General features: G+C 39.9%; 2 protein-coding genes across 4 annotated transcripts; one reads left to right on the top strand and one right to left on the bottom strand.

The window, feature by feature from the left end:
• On the bottom strand, window positions 1-3,087 carry LOC130188858 (myeloid-associated differentiation marker homolog). Of its 3 annotated transcripts, none has more exons than XM_056407395.1 (2): window positions 2,699-3,087; window positions 1-744 (listed from the first exon to the last, which is right to left on the bottom strand). In XM_056407395.1, exons 1-2 carry the CDS (start codon window positions 2,948-2,950, stop codon window positions 154-156), a joined length of 843 nt encoding a protein of 280 aa, XP_056263370.1. In that variant the 5' UTR covers window positions 2,951-3,087; the 3' UTR covers window positions 1-153. The 3 variants fall into 3 exon arrangements, 2 of the variants coding, with proteins under 2 accessions (XP_056263370.1, XP_056263371.1); XM_056407396.1 differs by lacking the exon at window positions 2,699-3,087 and adding an exon at window positions 1,192-1,447; XR_008830662.1 differs by lacking the exon at window positions 2,699-3,087 and adding an exon at window positions 1,161-1,283 and having other exon boundaries at window positions 666-744.
• Window positions 3,088-6,796: 3,709 nt separating this feature from the next.
• On the top strand, window positions 6,797-13,417 carry LOC130188719 (cell death-inducing p53-target protein 1 homolog). Its single transcript, XM_056407187.1, has 5 exons — window positions 6,797-6,999; window positions 11,061-11,214; window positions 11,400-11,441; window positions 12,579-12,723; window positions 12,868-13,417. Exons 2-5 carry the CDS (start codon window positions 11,076-11,078, stop codon window positions 12,971-12,973), a joined length of 432 nt encoding a protein of 143 aa, XP_056263162.1. The 5' UTR covers window positions 6,797-6,999; window positions 11,061-11,075; the 3' UTR covers window positions 12,974-13,417.
• Window positions 13,418-20,932: the final 7,515 nt, after the last annotated feature.

Here is a 20,932-nt window from a genome sequence, read left to right as displayed (position 1 = left end):
TGTCAGCATGTAAATCCAAACTTTTATTACATTTCATTCATATTCAAACAGGAATATGCACTCAACTACAACTGAGATGGCTGTGGTCACATCAGTTCACACAAGTTGTACGAGAGACAATATTCCTGCTCTCATTCTTTGAGTCCTAGCGACTTAGGTTCTGCTGATGAAAAACACCAGCCTAAAAGAGTAAACAGTGTCAGCGATGTACGCAGCGAGGTTGAAACAGGTCATGAACGTGATAACAACTAAATTATCCCAGGGACATATGAGCCCTTTCCTGCAGTAATTTGGTCTGGGGTTGTTCCGGAAGCTGTACAACGGCCAGATGACCACAGCGGTGATGTACAGCAACACTGCCAACACGTTGCAGACTGTCAGGACTTTGTCAAACGGTGCGGGGAAGAGAGTCAGCAGGCGGCAGATGGTAAAAATGATGACGAGCAGGGCGAAAATGAAGCAAACGGAGTACACAGCGACGCACCACTGGAGCCCCGGGAACCTGGAGAACTGATTGTAGTCCAAGCAGATGAAGATGATGCAGGCCACGAAGGCCTCGAGGACCTTGAGGAGGCCTGGCACTGTGGACAGGAATCCACTTATCTCACCGGGTTTAGCCCGGGCCAGCCCGACATCCACGGCGTACAGGATGAAAGCCAGACAGGAAGTAACGCTGGCAGCAATCTGTCGGCCGCAGGTAGAACAGGTGAAGTAGATGGGATAGATGATGGACGTTGCCAGCACCTGTATGAGAGAAAAGTACCAAAAAAAACGCTATGAATTAATCATTCTATATGTTAACCTCGAGCAGTGAAATTGTGGATAATTGTGAAGCATAATGTATTTAAACCGTAACAGTAAACACTCATATAGAATACATAGCATGATATCAAACAAGCTTTCCATCAAGTTTATTGTCTTCATCTCGGCCCGACACACAGTTATTATTTTGTCTATTGTTACCAGTGTTGGGAGTAACGCGTTACTTTGTAACGCGTTACTGTAATTCCACTACTTTTAGCGGTAACGAGAGTGTAACGAAGTATTTTTTAAATCAACTAACGCAGTTACAGTTACTGAAATTTAAATGAGTTCGTTACTCGCGTTACTCTCTTTTGTGAAAAATGAACACTTGCAGACAAGAAGACAAGCTAGGCTACTTTAGCTGCTTCTGATCTGACATCGCAGGACCTTGGTGGCGCAATGATATTGTAACGTCTCGGACGTTATGGACTGATGACACGGAGACGGGACGACGTTATTATTCCTCCCTTTATTGGGCATTCACCAACACAGACAGCTGCTCCTCTCAGCTCAGCAGCGCGAACATCAACAACAACGGTTCCCGTCAACCACCCGTAACTTCCGTTTTCCGACAGGTTAACCCCGCCTCCCCTCTACTCCGCCAATCACAGGCACGCCTCCCCTCTACTCCGCCAATCACAGGCACGCCTCCTCGACCAGCGCGCACGGTGCCACACTGTGATTGACAGCCACTTCCAGTATTGCCAGGTCCGCGGTTTTTGCCGCTGGTTGAATTTTGTGTCCTTGGTTCGGGTAGACCTATTTTGCATGCAAATTACATGAATATCTTTAAATAAAAATCCATATTTTAAATGAAATAATTAATTTATACCCAAATCCTACCAAACTGACTCCAGATCAGCACGTACACGCCTCACTAGCACCCCCCCCCCCCTCAATTATATGCAGCACCTCAAGGCACCTTTGTTTTCTCTTTTAATTAGTGTTAATACTGTAGGCCAATCACTTTTATTTCATTGGGCCTAATGTGGTAAAAAAAAAACACTGTTAAATCACTGAGACAGTTATTTTGTATTAAGTTAACTAAAAAAGGGACTTTTGTACTCCTGCTTGATTTGAAGGCCTGGTTGCCCTGTTGATTGCAATAAATAGGTCTACAACATATGTTTATTGTGTTTGACTGTTCATGACATTAAAAAAGCAGACATAAAAGTAACTTAAAAGTTACTTTCCCTAGTAACTAATTACTTTGGATATACAGTAACTAGTAAAGTAATTCAATTACTTTTAAAAGAAGTAACTAGTAACTATAACTAATTACTAATTTTCAGTAACTTGCCCAACACTGATTGTTACCCTGAAGCCTAAAACAATGCTCAAAGCGGTGGTTACGCCCGTGACACGGAGCACAGAGCTGGTGCAGAGATCTGCATGGATTAAAACCAGAGCGTATCTGTTAAAACATGTGATGTACTCGCAGTCTAACTGTTCCCTCATTTCAAGCTGTGGTTGTTTCAGACACACCTGGGAGAGATCTGCCCTCTACTGTGAGCACCATTGTAGTTACTCTGTTTACTCTCGACAGAAAACCACCCGAATGAATGTGTATCCAATGTCAAGACTGCAGAGCTATAGCCAGTGTTGCATTTGGCTGCCTTGAGTATACCCGTCTGTTTAGGTTTACATTATGTTGGGAATAAAAAGCTCTTGTGTGTTATGGTCTCTCTAAGCTCGCAAAGTGTATTATTTTGAAATGGGTTCTCATTTAATTTGATTAAAATGCAAAAGAAAATATACTTTCGCGTTCCCAATGACAGCAATGTCAGTGGCTGGTCAATAATGCATTTCACCACTAATCTGCGACACGTTTGAAAATAAATCAATCCGTCAAAGACAAATCACAAGAGAGCAAAAAGAAAAAAAGAGCACACACCATCAGAGTAGCCAACATGGCAAAAGCGGTCGTGAAGTCATCCCAAGAGATGGGCAACTGGGCGCTGAGGCTGGTGAGTTCCAGGACCAGTATGAGGATGGAGACGCAGAAGCAGAAGCACCAGGTGAACATGCACCACGTCCAGAAGGAGTTCGTGCTGTGGCCCACCGACGCCACCAGGCTGAAGGAGATACAGGTGAAGACCACCTCCAGTATCCGCACCGCCAGCGTCCTGATGTCCAGTGTAACCATGGCGATTGTAATCACGTGGTTCTGGATAGAATATCTATTAGAGTATCTCTTTGCGCCAACTCGTCTCTTCGATCCTTGCTGATTTAATTCGTTCTTCCTGTATTGCTCTTAGGTTTCCGTCAGTTCTCTCCTCTCGTGACTAGAGTAACGTGAATGTGAAATCTTTGGCCTCTCCCTCATCGCCGGCCTTTCAGACCTCCCTATTATGGCCACTAATCAAACATTTGCACGAGTTCTACAGAGTGTTTGCGTAGGGGGGCAGTATATGTCTGCTTATCGGTTGTGTGCATGGTTAATCACATATTTTAAATATTTTACAGCAGTTGTGTTCGAGGGGAACTGCACCTTGTGACACATCCTCTTTCAGAATGTGTCATCCGCCATGTTTGCTAACTTAACGGCCTGCCCACACATCGATAGTTCAGATCTGAAAATGTGTTACAAGAGGCTGAAGAGGTGCGACAGCGAAAAGAAATGTGAGAAATACAGTACAGGAGATGGTATTAGTCTTTCACTGGATTTGGAAATGTAAGTGTGAGACACACACCTTTTAACAATTGAATTAGAAAATGTCCACATTGAATGAGCTATTTAACTTCCAAATGAAATCAAACCATTAAGAGAGTGCAGGCCTATATCTCAAACATATTAATATGCTTCTGTCAGGATAAACAATGGCGGCATGTACATTACACAAATCCTAGAATAGCGATTTACCTGCAGACAAACACAATTGAAGGGTTCTCAACTTAACCTGGAGGAACTTTTGTCCTATCTGAGAATGTTCTCTTTTGTATGTGCTTGTATGCATGTCCCAGTCTACGGCTATCAAAGTATGGCCGTTTAATGCTTTCTCCATTTTGGGAGAAAATGAAAAACATACTACATGATTCCTTTGACAAAGCCCCTGAAAAACTACTTGTATACAAATAGAAGCAATAATACACACCATGTAAAAGCAATTTAACAATTTCTGCACTGCCGCCATCCCAACTGCCATTGGTTGTTTCCGCTTTTGTCAACACAATAGCCGACTCACTGTTTCCTGATATCTTCTTGTCTCGTATAAAACACACGTTGCCTTTATGTTATGTATAGCAAGGTTTGGACCCAAACGCAGCAGGCAGAGTTCTCAAATAAAAAGGTTTCTTTAATTGGGTACTGAGCAGAACCACAGTCTGGCAACAGGAGAGAAACTAACAGGAACAGGGACAAGAACCAGACAGGAACAAAAACGAACAGACCCAGAACAAGCAGCAAGACACAGGCTAAATACACTGGGGAAACGAGACACAGGTGGAGACACAGGTGGAAACAATCAGGGCGTGGCTGGGAACAATCAGGAATGAAACAGACAAGCACAGGGAGGGAAGAGCAGGGAAACAGGAAACGAGACAGGGACTTCAAAACAAAACAGGAAACACTCCAAATCATAACACTTTATGACTAAAGAAGTAAAAAAAGTAAAAAAAACTGAATTTCCCTTTACTATTGTACTTCTTATTACCAAAGTCAGTAGTAACAAAGGGAGTAAGAAATGAAATTACCTCTACAAAAGTAATGACTTGCACATTGTTGACTTGACATTTCCAAAGTATTTCTTAAAGTTATTTATAGTATTATAAAAAGACAAGAAAACTGTTTAGTTAAAAAAGAAGAAGATTTTACAGTCATGTTTTATCATCATCCTTCTTCTATTTTCATTTTTTTTGTCAAGCAGAGTTACAACAACAAGTGTTTGGACCACCAGCACCTTTGACAAACAAGCGCCTGTTTACAGCTCATTGCTGGGTGTAGGTACGTATAACGTCCATGCTCTTGTGTTGTCATGTGATATGAATTACATTACTGAAAGTTGTTTTGATGTCTGCATAAATCCGACCAAAAGCTAATTCATGATACCTCTTTTTACATTTTCACTCCCCCCCCCCCCCATAATCTGGAATAAAGTGAATTGACTTGAAGTGATGATACTTCCTGCTTGGTCTTAAGGTCAACGCTCAGTCCAGTCTGTTTTCCTGTTGTTATCATTACTTATTATAATAGTTTCATTGCAGCCAGTGATAACACATGAGTCTTGCCATAATGTTGTGTTTCTGGGCTACTTCACACATATGAAATAGTGATATAATTGAGGCAAATAGTAATTTGATTAATGATCTTCACACAGCAGTCATGAAATCCCTATTTTATACCATTTACTTTACTTATACAAAGCAGAAACAACGACAGAAGAAAGAGAACAATGTTGCAAAGCACACGGAAACACAACTCGAGCAGTCAAAAATAGTAACACATTTGCCTGCGATACTTCAATAACCAATAACCAAGTACCTAAGTAACAACAATGAAAGCTGGTAACTGATCCAGAAAAACATATAATAAAGAGCAACTTGTCAGCATGCCAGCATTCTTGGATGCAAGTGGCATCATGAGAGACGCTTTGTTCTTCTGGTAGTCCTCCCGCTGAAGAGTCCTTACATGTTCACACTCTTCAATTCAATTCAATTCAGTTTATTTGTATAGCCCAATTTCACAATTTACAAATTTGTCTCGGAGTGCTTTACAATCTGTACACATAGACATCCCTGCCCCAAAACCTCACATCGGATCAGGAAAAACTCCCAAATAACCCTTCTGGGGGAAAAAAAGGGAAGAAACCTTCAGGAGAGCAACAGAGGAGGATCCCTCTCCAGGATGGACAGAACATAGTAGGCATATTCCACGATGGAGACCTCTCTATACAAAATGTGCTTGTGGGAAAGTACAACATTTCCTGAAATGGGACACTTCACAGATTGAGAGAGTTTTTAAATTTGTATAATATGCGGCAATAAAACTAATGTAACTTTCCTCTCACACAACACACCCTTAAAGGCCCTGCATACACCCTTATGTGATTTAGATATATGAGTTCATCAAACCTCTGTTAACAACATCCTCTTCACACTTTTGTTAGCTTTAGAGATGGAGAGAAATGGTTGCTTGCCCCGAGAGTCTGACGGATACCCACCGTAGCCACGAGGCTCACAGTGCTATAGATGTGAGTATACCTCTACTATTGACAACATTTTCTCTCACTGGGATGACCAATGAGTGCCCAACATCAGAACAAAGAAAAACAGAACCAAGAATAAGTCCAGAAGTCTAGTTTACTCCCAAACCTTGAATTACATTATGTCGTCGCATACTTACTGCCTACTTTAGCTTTAATTGTGGCTTGAATGTAATGTAACATGTAATGTTGCTCGAGAAAAAACCCACCGTGAATAATCACTCTACAGCTTTTCTCCCCGAGAAGGCTCCTCTGCTATCATGAACAAAAAAACTAGGCGGATAGATTGTACACATGGTCTTTTACAGGATTATAGCAGCAAAGAAAGTTGTGGAAAGTTTTTTTGTGGGAAGAAAGGGGGCGGGGTTTTGCACCCCCCACCACCACCACCATCACAAACCCACACATGTTTCTCATTAAGTGAGTTCGACTGAGACTGCAGCAGAAAACTAGAAGTCTAGCTGGAAAGAAAAGGCACAAATAGATGATATAGGTACATCAATAGTCTGGGTCTTACATACAAACAAACACAGGAAGATTTATTTCTGTTCATCTAGAATCTAGATCAAACACTCTCAGTCACAGTGAGCGGTATTGTATGAGATTTTTCCAGGATTGCTGACTGACACACAGAGACAACAGTATGACGCAATGATGTTAGATCAATAAACACTTTGTTCTCGGCAAAGATCCGGCTCGGCTCACCGCTCTTCTTTTCGCCGAGTTCTGTATTCATAACTCTTATTGCCGTACTGACCATTATTTATACAATATTGAACACACACTGTAATATTTATTCTGTTCATATTCTTAAGACCCACCCAGTCACATGGAGGCAAAGGGAGGGGAAAGAGGGAGGAAGCATCGTGAAGCTGACCATAGTCCCTCCATTACATAAGAAGACAAACAGGAAATACCTCCTTCTATATTCCCTCCGTCTCCAGTGGCTTCATCGTGATTCCTCCTGCCTCACTACCAGGCTCCAACAGATAGGGTGGGTACCTTTAGTTTTTATTTCAAGTAACAGGAAGGTGAATCTCAATTCAAACTGATGTGACGATGTGAAAGTAATCAGCTGAGTGTATGTATGTGGATGTTGACCTTCTTTATTCTCCACTTTAAAACACAAATGTAAAGAACATGCGTAGTGAAGCCAGGAAGTCAGGGTGGGACTGGGTGGGTTTATTGAGACTGATCAGCATACATTGTGGTATAAAATGTTTCGGCTTTCAAAACAAAGCAATCACGCATGTTGGTTTGCTTCACCGACAGAGGCTCTTAAGGATGTGGACAAGTACAAAGCAACATTATCAGAGCAAAGAGCTTTTTAAACGCCAGCTCTGTTGCCCCAATACACTTAGTGGTGGAAAGTAACTCAGTACTTTTGCTCAAGTACTGTGGTTCGGTGCAATTTGGAACTAGTTATTGACAGATTACACAAAATATATCTAGTTATTTTATTAGAATTAGAATCAGAACTGTTTATTGCCAAAGTCATCATGGAATTTGACTCGGTGAATGGAGCATATATATAACACGTGTTGCTGTAAGGGACATGTTGATGTTGGGACATCTGCTGCCATGCAGTTATGATTGTGAAAACATGAGTATTAGAGTTGTGTCCTATAACTCGCGTGGCTTGCGCCTAGGACAGTCCGCCGGGGACAAAGCGCGACGCATTGTTATTGACACTTTAATGCAGAGTGCTGATATATTGTGTATACAGGAGACTTTTTTAGCCAAACAAGACCTGGATAAACTTAATTCTATCAATACAGACTTTCATGGGGCAGGAGAATCCACAACATATCTTAGCCAGAGAATAGTGCGTGGCAGAATACCGGGTGGGGTCGCCATTCTGTGGCATAAAAAGTATGATCCCCTGATCAGTGTGATTAGGCTAGAGGTGGACTGGTGCATAGCAATTAAAGTTGTACATAATAAGACTGTTTTTGTCATTTTAAATGTTTACACCCCTTATGAAAGTAACCAAAACGAGGATGAATACCTTCATAGGCTCGCTTTTATTTGTTCTTTTGTCAAAGAAAGTGCATATACAAATATATTTATTTTGGGGGATATGAACGCTGATATTTCAGATAATAACTCCCTGTTTGGTCAACACCTAATGCAATTTTGTCAAGATAATAAGTTGGTTCTTTCCAGCAAAGTGCTCTTGCCAGTAAATAGCTACACGTATACCAGTGAAGCGTGGCATACAACGTCTTGGCTGGATCACTGTGTATGTACAGCTGATGCTCATGACTGTCTCCAGGAGGTTGCAATCTTGTATGAGCTACAGCAGATCACATACCTGTCTCTATGACACTGCATGTTGAGAGTCTACCTGAGTTGACCAGTAATGATGATAACCATGAACACCACTTTAAAGTAGATTGGTCAAAGCTCACAGAAGATGATTTATTGTATTACAATTCACAAACTGATAAGAGCCTCAGAAATATTGATATACCGCTTGACGCGATTCTGTGTGGCAACATCAACTGTAAAAATCAAAACCACAATAATAATCTCTGTGTAATGTATGATAACATTGTGACTTGTCTAAATAATATAAGCAAATCATTTTGTAAAAAAAAGGCTAAACAACATAATCTTAGGCCAGGATGGAATGAATATGTATCTGAACTCCATAGAGAAGCTAGAGAAGCTTTTAAAAACTGGGTTTTATCAGGAAAAGCAAGACATGGTCCAGAGTGCGAACACAAGAAACACACAAATGCACGATTTAAATATGCTGTGCGCTTCATTAAAAGAAACGAACAGGCCATGAGGGCAAACTCCATGGCCAAACATTTTCAGCAGAATAATGCCCTTGACTTCTGGAAAGACGTTAAAGTTGTCAATAACATGAAGACGCCTCTGCCATCCAGTATTGATGGGGCAGTTGGTTCGGACAGTATTGCAGATCTGTGGAGTAAACACTATAGGGACATTTTCAATAGTGTTAAGAGTGACACATTTAATATAGGTAATGTTCCTAATGATGCTGGTGTGTGTATTAGACCTGATGAAGTGTTGTATGCTATTGAAAAATTGTCATTGAACAAAGCATGTGGCCTTGACCAAATAACAGCAGAACATCTGAGGCATGCTAGCAACAGGTTGTCAGTGTTACTTGCTGTATGTTTTTCTGGTTTTTTAATGCACGCACTTCCTGATTCTATGCTCACTGTGTTGTTAGTGCCAGTAATCAAAAATAAAACCGGTAAAATATCTAGCATTGACAATTATCGACCAATTGCTCTGGCCAGTATACTTTCTAAAGTATTAGAACGAATCCTCTTAGATAGGCTTCAAGATTACATCTTAACCACTGATAATCAATTTGGTTTTAAAAGTAAACATAGCACAGACTTATGTATATATGCACTGAAGGAAGTTGTTAGTAAGTACAGGAGACATAACACCACAGTATTTATGTGTTTCCTGGATGCATCTAAAGCTTTTGATCGAATTAATCATTCCAAATTGTTTGTCAAATTACAAGAGCGAGGGGTGCCACCATATTTGATTAGGATTTTGCACTTTTGGTATTCACGTCAAACCATGCGAGTTAGATGGGGTAAGAGTGTATCTGCACCCTTCCTAGTGACAAATGGTGTCCGACAAGGTGGAATACTGTCCCCTGCACTGTTTAATCTCTATATGGATGACCTCTCTAAGGAGTTAAAAAAGTGTAAGACAGGATGTATGGTGGGAGAAAGTCTCATTAATCATCTCATCTACGCTGACGACTTGGTGGTCCTGTCACCCTATAGTGCTGGCTTACAGCAATTGCTCAGAGTGTGCTCAAGGTATGGGGTGCACTATGATATCGAGTTCAATTCAATTCAGTTTATTTGTATAGCCCAATTTCACAAATTAACACATAGACATCCCTGCCCCAAAACCGGACCAGGAAAACTCCCAAATAACCCTTCAGGGGAAAAAGAGGATCCCTCTCCTAGGATGGACAGATGCAATAGATGTAATGTGTACAGAAGGACAGATTTAGAGTTAAAATACATTAAGTTCAACTATAAAAAGAGTGTTATCATGACAGCAAAAACCAGGGAGGATCAGAAGCTACATTTTCCTTCATTCTTTTTGGGAGACCAGGAGCTAAATGTGGTTCAGAAATACAGGTATTTGGGTCACATCATCAGGAACGACCTCAGTGATGATGACGATGTGCAGCGGCAGTGTTGCAAACTGTATGCACAAGCCAACATGCTGGCACGTAAATTTCACATGTGTACAGAAGACGTTAAAACTGCTCTGTTTCGAGCCTCCTGTACTCCTCTGTATACAGCCCACCTGTGGTGCAGTTATAGTAAAGGGATAATGAAAAAGATGCAGGTGGCTTTCAATGATGCCTTCAGAATCCTGCTCAAGCTTCCGAGATGGACAAGCGCAAGTCAGATGTTTGTGAGCCGGAATGTTCCCACTTTTCATGCTGTTTTGAGGAATTTTATGTATAAATTTAAATGTCGACTAAATGTCTCAGAGAATGTAGTTATAAAAGCCGTGGCTGACCCAGCACTGAGTGATACCAGGTATTCGTCTTGTTTCTGGAAGCAATGGAACAAATGTTTGTATGTTTTTTAATCCCGAGTGATTTTTTTTGGCTGCAATGGCTGGACCGGTGTCCTCGTATTGTATTTTATATATTGTTGTTGTATTTGTATTTGTTGTTTTATGGACCCATGAGTCTGGAATAAAGATATATATATATATATATATATCAATAAACATGTCATGCACTGTTATCGATAAAGCAGTAAATAAAAGATTAGATTAAATGATCTTATCTTAACCAACTACAGTCACATGTTGCGTATCAATTATGCCTTAGTTAATCTAAAATTATTTTTATTGTTTCTGGCTGCATTTATAACCAAATCTATAAACTGTTGATGCATGCATTGTTACAATACCAAATGTAGTTTATTAAAAATAAGCCTTCACAAGCTTTTCCACACTTTTTGCTTCATAACTTTAAAACCAGTGAATCAACTTAAGGAAATAATAATGCACATTTCTCATATGCAGTAAAGATTTCTGAAGATGGAAAAAGGATACCCACCCCACGAGTCCGCTCCACCGTACCCTGGGCCCCCCGTGACCTATGGGGTCCAGCAGCCAGGGATGTACCCTCAGCCGGGCTTCTCTCCTGCAGCGCCTCCACCTGCTGCGTATCAGGGAGGTCTGTGTCTGATACTCTCACCTGAAGTTCATTTTGCCCATCTACGGCCTAACAACAATATTTCAACCATTTTTCTTTCAAATAAATGGACCTTTGTTTTTACGTAAGCCTTTACTGTAAGAAAAGAAAGCATATGCACTTGTATGCAAGGTGTTTTATGGAAATATCTTTGTGTTGTCTACCAGGTGTTCCTTTTGCTCCGGCCATGGCTGCACCTGTCACAACAGGTAAGAGCATTGTTTTAAATGTTTTACAAATACATGTCAAATGTGTACGCGCATAGTTTTGCATGAGAGACGATCAGGGTGATGGATAATCGGGTGCACTTTCATACAAGAGATTGCCGTTTGTGTCCCATGTGAAAGAAGTACTTGTGTTGCCTAAACATAAGCGAGTAGTTTAGATGCCTAAAGCTAACAAAGTACTTTTGTTTGCATGTTTGTTTTGTTTAGATTTTGTATTTCTCATTTTAAGCTAATCCATGGTGTTCTTTACTAAACATAACTCAGTAGCTTGTAGGGTTTTCTTATGCTTTATTAACCACGTCTTTGAAATTGTTTTCCTCAAATCAATGGGAGACGTTGAGTGGACATGCTTCGATGGACACACATCTCAGAGCATCAGAGTATTTTCGTTCCAGTGTGTGAAATGAGATTACATAGACCGCAAAGTCAGTAGGCACAGTCTCCGGTTTCCCTCCAAATTGATCAGAAGAATAGCCCGTTTTTAGCCTTCGTGCACAATGAACAGCTTTTGTTTACCGTTTCTTCTTTTGATGCATGAGTGCAAAAGACGAGTAAGGAGCAGATCATATGAAATTCAGACGTCTTACATGAAAGATGTGTTGCAATCTCTCTCCCCCCACCCCCTCCCATCTACATTGATATACACATTAAAATATTGTTGTTTATTGTGCTGACCTTTTCACAAAACACAATGGGAACAATCTAATCTGTCATATACCATCAAACCCTCTATGTCTGGATGCCTTAATAATGTAAATTACAGGGCAAAGAAATTCGAAAGACAGAAACAAAACAGAAGCTCATTATCAAGTTACAGTTGCTGATGCTGGTGCGTCTGAGTCAGTTCACTCAGTAAATTGTATCTTCAAATCTGGTAATGACATTTAAAACTGGAAAGTCTACCGAAAACCACAGGAAATGTCTGACTTGCTGGCCACAATAGTTACACATATGATTAAATACTGCATTATAAAAAAACTGAATTAGTTATTCCCAAAAAGGGGAAGTACTAACTTCCAGGTTTTAGTAAACATGTTTAACATTTACAAGTGATTATGGATACTAAAGAATATGTAGATAAATCCTAAATTTGATGCGCTGTACATTTCTCATCCTCAGTGACTCACTTGGTAGTAACACCGGCACTGCATGATGTCCCGGGACAAACTGTGTGTCCCCACTGCCAGCAGACTGTGATCACCAACACCGAGCACACCGCCGGCCTGATGACCTGGGCCATCTGTGGGGGCCTCACCCTTTTTGGGTAAAAAAACATTTCTCGGCTATAAACGTGTCTAATTTCTATCTCATTAAAAGGAAAAGAGAAACTATGTAAAGTACAAACAAATAGTTTTTTACAAACTGGTATTAACTGGATGTTCACAATTCTCTTTGTCTTCACCTCCAGGTGTTTTCTTTGCTGTTTTATCCCGTTCTGCGTGGATTCCTGTCAAGATGTGGCGCATCACTGTCCTTCTTGCCAAAAAGTCATCTACGTATACAAGCGAATGTAAAATTAACTATGTGGCAGAATATCGCAATGCTAACCTCACTCGCTCACTCAACACTACAACTAACACTGTGTTATATCCAACATGCAGTGAAACATTTGTAATTCCTATAACAACAATCATGGAAATAAAAATGACAAAAACAATTGTTTCCAGCTGTCTGCTGACAAGACGCTCATTTGGCCCAGTGGTGAAACCGGTTGGTTGGCGGGTGTTTTACACTTTATGCAACACTGATTAGATTTTGGTGGTCAAAGGTCACTGTGACCTCACAAAACACATTGTTGTCTGTAATAAGAAATTATGATGATGTCATACAAATATTTATTAAGGTGGTGTGATGATACTTTGGACAGACATCGTTAACTGCGACATGTCCGGTTGTTGGAGGTGTTTACTCCTTCAACGGAATTTGTTTATTTAACTGTTTTATCTGACATTAAATTACATTTTTTCCACCCACCTATTACTTGAAAGTGGGTGCCCAGTTTGTCAGAGTGGAATCACCGCATGTCTTTTCGGTTGAGGCTCAACACCGTTGTGCACCAGGTCAACCGATCACGTCCAAGGGTCATCGATTAAAAGCGTATTCAATGGATTAGATTTAGAAGCTTGGTGATTTATCTGATAACAGTCGAACAACTTCTACATTTTAAGATGATTTATTCTTCTGGACACAGGCAAAGTATCTTAATATTTCGTCTTGCGAGCCCTTTTCCTGTCATTATCTGGTTGTTTTTAGTCAAACTTCTCAGTTCCACAGGTATCACTTTTATAGGTATGATCATCTGAATGTCATGTTTAAAAAAAAAAAGTGATCTATTTTTCGGCTTGCTTTGAGTCTCAAACCCACGGAGAGTTGACTCTGGGTTCGCGTTTGTCTGACACATGGAAGCTATAAACCACATAACACTTCTTTATGGCTTATTTACACAGACTATAAGGACAATACATACATAATTTTAACCGTGGTTAAATCGAAGAAAAGGATTCTTCTCTCTTCTCTGCTCACCAGTGATGACAGCTCACAGTACCGACTGACACGTGGTCAGATCCCCCACAAGGTCCCCACAGGATCGACATTCATAAAACGATTTCGCTCAGCATTTAATTTAATCATCATTACGTTAATTATTTTATTACTCTTTATTTATTCATTAATTTAATTATGTTTATTGGATAACGCACACACCATTTACAAAATGCCTGTTGGTTTATATAGATATATATCTATATCTATATCTATAGATATAGATATATATAACTACCGTTCAAAAGTTTGGGATCACCCAGACTATTTCGTGTTTTCCATGAAAACTCACACTTTTATTTATCAAATGAGTTGCAAAATGTATAGAAAATATAGTCAAGACATTGACAAGGTTAGAAATAATGATTTGTATTTGAAGTATTAATTTTTTTCTTCAAACTTTGCTTTCGTCAAAGAATGCTCCTTTTGCAGCAATTACAGCATTGCAGACCTTTGGCATTCTAGCTGTTAATTTGTTGAGGTAATCTGTTGAAATGTCACCCCACGCTTCCTGAAGCACCTGCCACAAGTTAGATTGGCTTGATGGGCACTTCTTGTGGACCATACGGTCAAGCTGCTCCCACAACAGCTCAATGGGGTTGAGATCTGGTGACTGTGCTGGCCACTCCATTACAGACAGCATACCAGCTGCCTGCTTCTTCCCTAAATAGTTCTTGCACAATTTGGAGGTGTGCTTTGGGTCATTGTCCTGTTGGAGGAGGAAATTGGCTCCAATCAAGCGCTGCCCACAGGGTATGGCATGGCGTTGCAAAATGGAGTGATAGCCTTCCTTATTTAAAATCCCTTTTACCTGGTACAAATCTCCCACTTTACCAGCACCAAAGCAGCCCCAGACCATCACATTACCTCCACCATGCTTGACAGATGGTGTCAGGCACTCTTCCAGCATCTTTTCACCTGTTCTGCATCTCACAAATGTTCTTCTGTGTGATCCAAACACCTCAAACTTGGATTCATTTGTCCAGAACACCTTTTTCCAATCTTCCTCTGTCCAATGCCTGTGTTCTTTTGCCCATACCAATCTTTTCTTTTTATTGGCGTCTCAGATATGGCTTTTTCTTTGCCACTCTGCCTAGAAGGCCAGCATCCCGGAGTCGCCTCTTCACTGTCGACGTTGACACTGGCGTTTTGCGGGTACCATTTAAAGAAGCTGCCAGTTGAGGACCTGTGAGGTGTCTATTTCTCAAACTAGAGACTCTAGTGTACTTGTCTTCTTGCTGAGTTGTGCACCGGGGCCTCCCACTTCTCTTTCTGCTCTGGTTAGAGCCCGTTTGTGCTGTTCTCTGAAGGGAGTAGTACACACCGCTGAAGGAAATTTTCAGTTTCTTTGCAATTTCTCGCATGGAATAGCCTTCATTTCTAAGAACAAGAATAGACTGGCGAGTTTCACATGAAAGTTCTTTTTTTCTGGCCATTTTGAGAGTCTTATCGAACTAACAAATGTGATGCTCCAGATAATCAACTAGCTCAAAGGAAGGCCAGTTTTATAGCTTCTCTCATCAGTAAAACAGTTTTCAGCTGTGCTAACATAATTGCACAAGAGTTTTCAAGGGTTTTCTAATCAGACATTAGTCTTCTAAGGCGATTAGCAAACACAATGTACCATTAGAACACTGGAGTGATAGTTGCTGTAAATGGGCCTCTATACACCTATGGAGATATTTCATTAGAAACCAGACGTTTCCACCTAGAATAGTCATTTACCACATGAACAATGTATAGAGTGTATTTCTGATTGCTTTAATGTTATCTTCATTGAAAAAAACAATGCTTTTCTTTGAAAAATAAGGACATTTCTAAGTGATCCCAAACTTTTGAATGGTAGTGTATATATATACCTAACAGTTCCCAGCTGAACCTTTATTTCTTATTATTCTACATCTTCAGCTCTAGATTTATATCTTATCTATTTAGTTAATAAAGTAGGTCCCTAGTTTTAAGGGTCTGACATATATTTTCTTCTCTGGTGAGAACACAGTTATTTATCGAGCACGTTGAAGCAACACACACACAGGTCAGGGCGAACGTGAGTTAATGGCCATAACTCATGGAAACAAGCATAGGTGGGATTTATGCAGACGTTTCAAAGCATTATACCTTCAACATAAAAGCAGCAGCTTTTTTTACACACTCCCTAAGTATTCACCTGCTCCATCATTCACACACCTTTTCTTTCTCTATGCCCAAGGTCACTGACAAGATTTGTTCCATGGACCATTAAGGCTTTTTACTAATTTTGCATTTTATTTTATCACACGTGTCCTGTGGAGTCAGGCGAATGGATGCAATACCCAAGCTTGTAAACCTGATTTAGAAGCTAGTACTACAAAATAGTTTTGTAGCCCACCTCACGCATTTCAACTTATGGCCGTTTAATGCTTTCTCCATTTTGGGAGAAAACTAAAAACATACGACATGATTCCTTTGACAAAGCCCCTGAAGAACTACTTGTATACAAATCGAAGCAATAATACAAACCATGTAAAAGCAATTTAACAATTTCTGCACTGCCGCCATCCCAACTGCCATTGGTTGTTCCGCTTTTGTCAACACAATAGCCGACTCACTGTTTCCTGATATCTTCTTGTCTCGTATAAAACACACGTTGCCTTTATGACAAAAGAAGTACAAAAAGTACAACACTGAATTTCCCTTTACTATTGTACTTCTATTTTCCAAAGTCAGTAGTAACAAAGGGAGTAAGAAATTAAATTACCTCAACAAAAGTAATGACTTGAACATTGTTGACTTGACATTTCCAAAGTATTTCTTAAAGTTATTTATAGTATTATAAAAAGACAAGAAAACTGTTTAGTTAAAAAAATAAAGATTTTACAGTCATGTTTTATCATCATCCTTCTTCTATTTTAATTGTTTTTGTCAAGCAGAGTTACAACAACAAGTGTTTGGACCACCAGCACCTTTGACAAACAAGCGCCTGTTTACAGCTCATTGCTGGGTGTAGGTACGTATAACGTCCATGCTCTTGTGTTGTCATGTGATATGAATTACATTACTGAAAGTTGTTTTGATGTCTGCATAAATCCGACCAAAAGATAATTCATGATACCCCTTTTTACGTCCCCGTCCCCCCCCATAATCTGGAATAAAGTGAATTGATTTGAAGTGATGATACTTCCTGCTTGAAGTGATGATACTTCCTGCTTCGTCTTAAAGGGGACATATTATGAAAATTCCACTTTTTTAGTCCTTCTATATGTTAATTTGGGTATCTGGCATGTCTCCCAACACAAAAACGCTGGAAAAAAACAACTCACGCGGCTTGTTGTGGTTCCTCTATATCAGAAACGATATGCTTGAGTGCGTTAAATGGGATCATCACCAACGTCTACGTAGATTTTGAAGCACGCCCATGTAGGGAGTCTGGCTACATGGCCTTGGACCGCCCCCCACCACAACTTTGCAGGTAAAGTTTATTTGAAAGTTGTGTTCATATTACAGAAATGAGTCATCAAATAAGTCATAAGTCATCAAATACAACTATTTAATAAGTAAACAAGGTTTAAACGCTTATTAATGGAGGTAAAAACGTTACCCCCGCCCCTGCTTGGTCACTTACTGTTGTCAAATAACACTTTAGTTTACAGATGGAACTTTACTCATGTAGCATTTATATCTTTATGGCGTTCCCGTTACTTGCATTTACACAAACACTTTCACAAACAGTAACTTATATAAACACACTGTATTTGCTACATACTCATACATGCACAAACTATTCACGTACTCGAATCTCTAGCAACACTATGCTCTCAAACCCGCAAACAAGACTGTGAGACCTTAGCCAATGTACAAACAAACAAAATGTAGAAGTGACATTCAGAAACGTCCTGTTGAGCCCTAACTTCTCGAACTTGTTCGGGAGCCTCTTCTTGTTCAGGATCTGACTCTGGTTCAAAACGATATGGTTGCACGACGGTATCTTCATCTGCAGTAGGCAGGCAGCAGCTAGGCGAGCGCATCTCGCGGAGGAGGGGGGAGGGGAGAGGGGGAGAGGGGGGCTCATTAGCATTTAAAGGAACAGGCACTCAAAACAGGTTAATCTGTGGGGAGGTGTTTTTGACAGGGTAAAAAGGGTGCTGTTTTAAATGATTCTTGTGGTATTTTGACCAAAATATGTTACAAACATTTCATTAAGACCCCAAGGAACCATATCAACTTGTGGAAAAATGGGCATAATATGGGTCCTTTAAGGTCAACGTTCAGTCCAGTCTGTTTTCCTGTTGTTATCATTACTTATTATAATAGTTTCATTGCAGCCAGTGATAACACATGAGTCTTGCCATAATGTTGTTTTTCTGGGCAACTTCACAAGTATGAAATAGTGATATAATTGAAGCAAATAGTAATTTGATTAATGATCTTCACACAGCAGTCATGAAATCCCTATTTTATACCATTTACTTTACTTATACAAAGCAGAAACAACAACAGAAGAAAGAGAACAATGTTGCAAAGCACACGGAAACACAACTCGAGCAGTCAAAAATCGTAACACATTTGCCTGCGATACTTCAATAATCAATAACCAAGTACCTAAGTAACAACAATGAAAGCTGGTAACTGATCCAGAAAAACATATAATAAAGAGCAACTTGTCAGCATGCCAACATTCTTGGATGCAAGTGGCATCATGAGAGACGCTTTGTTCTTCTGGTAGTCCTCCCGCTGAAGAGTCCTTACATGTTCACACTCTTCTCTCTGTGAAGGAAGAAACGAAACCTGGAACCAAACATAATAATGTTGCAATTCTGCCGTCCTCTAGTAGCCGCATTTTTTAAATGGACATTTATTTCCCCTGCATTTTCTTCCCATGTCGGCCTGAAACCATGTCAGCATGGCTGCCTGTAGCGTAGTGCATTCCTGAAGTGATGGGTCATGTCTTCGTGATAGTCCTGTGACCTCTCAGTGCGCTCAGCCCCCTCCTGACTGTCCTCGGTAAATGTGTTATCCAGACTCATTTAGTGTGTGAGGAACATATAAGGACTATCCAGTATTGAGAAACAGTGTGTCATGTTTCCATTGAAAACATAACTGAGAAACAAAACTGAAACTAACGAGCTGCAGAAAAGACCGAATCTTATACAAACTCATTTTATTCCACTACTTTTGCTTTAGATTATACGTGTCAAACTCAAGGCCCGCGGGCCAAATGTGGCCCGCCATGTCATTTTATGTGGCCCGCGACGGCATGAAATAAATATGATGCCTTTTCTTAAAAAAGGGAGGAAAAAAATCTTGTGCTCTTATTCTGAAGGTCATTTTTTTTGCAGCGGACTGCGGTCTGTTCGCTCTCCTTCATGCTGCGTTCACGCCAGAGGAGAGGCGAACCCTTGCGTTGCTTTACTAAATGTACTCGCGTGAGTCACTCGCCGGACTATTTGTCACGTTACGCGGAGCATTTCAACAGTCTCGCCTAAACGGTGCCTGAACCGATACTTTTTTTTTTAACGCACAATGAGGACATTAAAAACCTCTTCGGCCATATTCCCTGTAGAAGCCGTTATCATGGAGCACTGACAAACAACGGATATCAGACTGTTAACATCCACAATATATGTTCTCCATTATACAGGACTGTCTCAGAAAATTAGAATATTGTGATAAAGTTCTTTGTTTTCTGTAATGCAATAAAAAAAACAAAAATGTCATGCATTCTGGATTCATTACAAATCAACTGAAATATTGCAAGCCTTTTATTCTTTTAATATTGCTGATTATGGCTTATAGCTTAAGAAAACTCTAAAATCATATCTCATAACATTTTAATATTTCCTCAGACCAAGTACAAAAAAAGATTTATAACAGCTGAGTGTTTGTCAAGGCTCAGGAAACCCTTGCAGGTGTTTCGAGTTAATTAGACAATTCAAGTGATTTGTTTAATACCCTACTAGTATACTTTTTCATGATATTCTAATATTTAGAGATAGGATATTTGAGTTTTCTTAAGCTGTAAGCCATAATCAGCAATATTAAAAGAATTTCAGGCTTGCAATATTTCAGTTGATTTGTAATGAATCCAGAATGCATGACATTTTTGTTTATTTAATTGCATTACAGAAAATAAAGAACTTCATCACAATATTCTAATTTTCTGAGACAGTCCTGTATGATGTGATATGTATTGTCATGTGCAGACTTTATAGGGTTAATCCTGTCACTGTTTTGATGGACAAAGAGAACAACCAATCAGAGGTACTGAAGATGACACGTGACAAATAAAGTTTTGCTTCTGACAGCGAGAGTTACACTGAAACAAAGTGATGCCCCACGGTCTTTATTCCTCCGTCATTATATTCCCGGTAACACCGGGTATACAGCCGGGATCGCTGTACATCAACACATCTGCTTGCAGACTGTCACGTTCGTAGCTCGCGCAAGCTACGAGCTAGCTTAAACATGGTTATTGTAACGGATCCCCGTATATCAATCGGCGTGAGACTTTACTGCTGGTGAACTTCTTTATTTCCTTTCTTCCGTTGTATAAACATGAACCAAATCCTTTGAATTAATACCACCTTGTCACCACCGTAAGAGCGTTAGCCTCATACGGGTCCATTAAAACTATCAAACTTTAAATAAAATGCGCATCCGTCCGTAACATTTAGCCGTACCGTCAAGTTTATATATTAACATAAAATAAAGGTGCGCTTCCTTTTAACATTTCAAAATAAAAGTCAAATGTAGCTCAAACCGGAAGTAGATTAAAACATATACAAAACCATTAAAACAATATAAAAAGGCATACATCAACACCAATAAAGAAGATACAAAATAAGGCAATCAACACAAAACAATAAACCTTTTATTGGGTTATTTACAGTTATAATGGCTAATTTATTATTTCTTGGGCTACTTTTATGAATGCAAGACTTGCAATCAACGTTCCG

This window comes from Pseudoliparis swirei, chromosome 23 (assembly GCF_029220125.1).
Source record: "Pseudoliparis swirei isolate HS2019 ecotype Mariana Trench chromosome 23, NWPU_hadal_v1, whole genome shotgun sequence".
Classification (NCBI taxonomy): Eukaryota; Metazoa; Chordata; class Actinopteri; order Perciformes; family Liparidae; genus Pseudoliparis; species Pseudoliparis swirei.
This window is presented reverse-complemented; position numbering and strand designations above follow the sequence as displayed.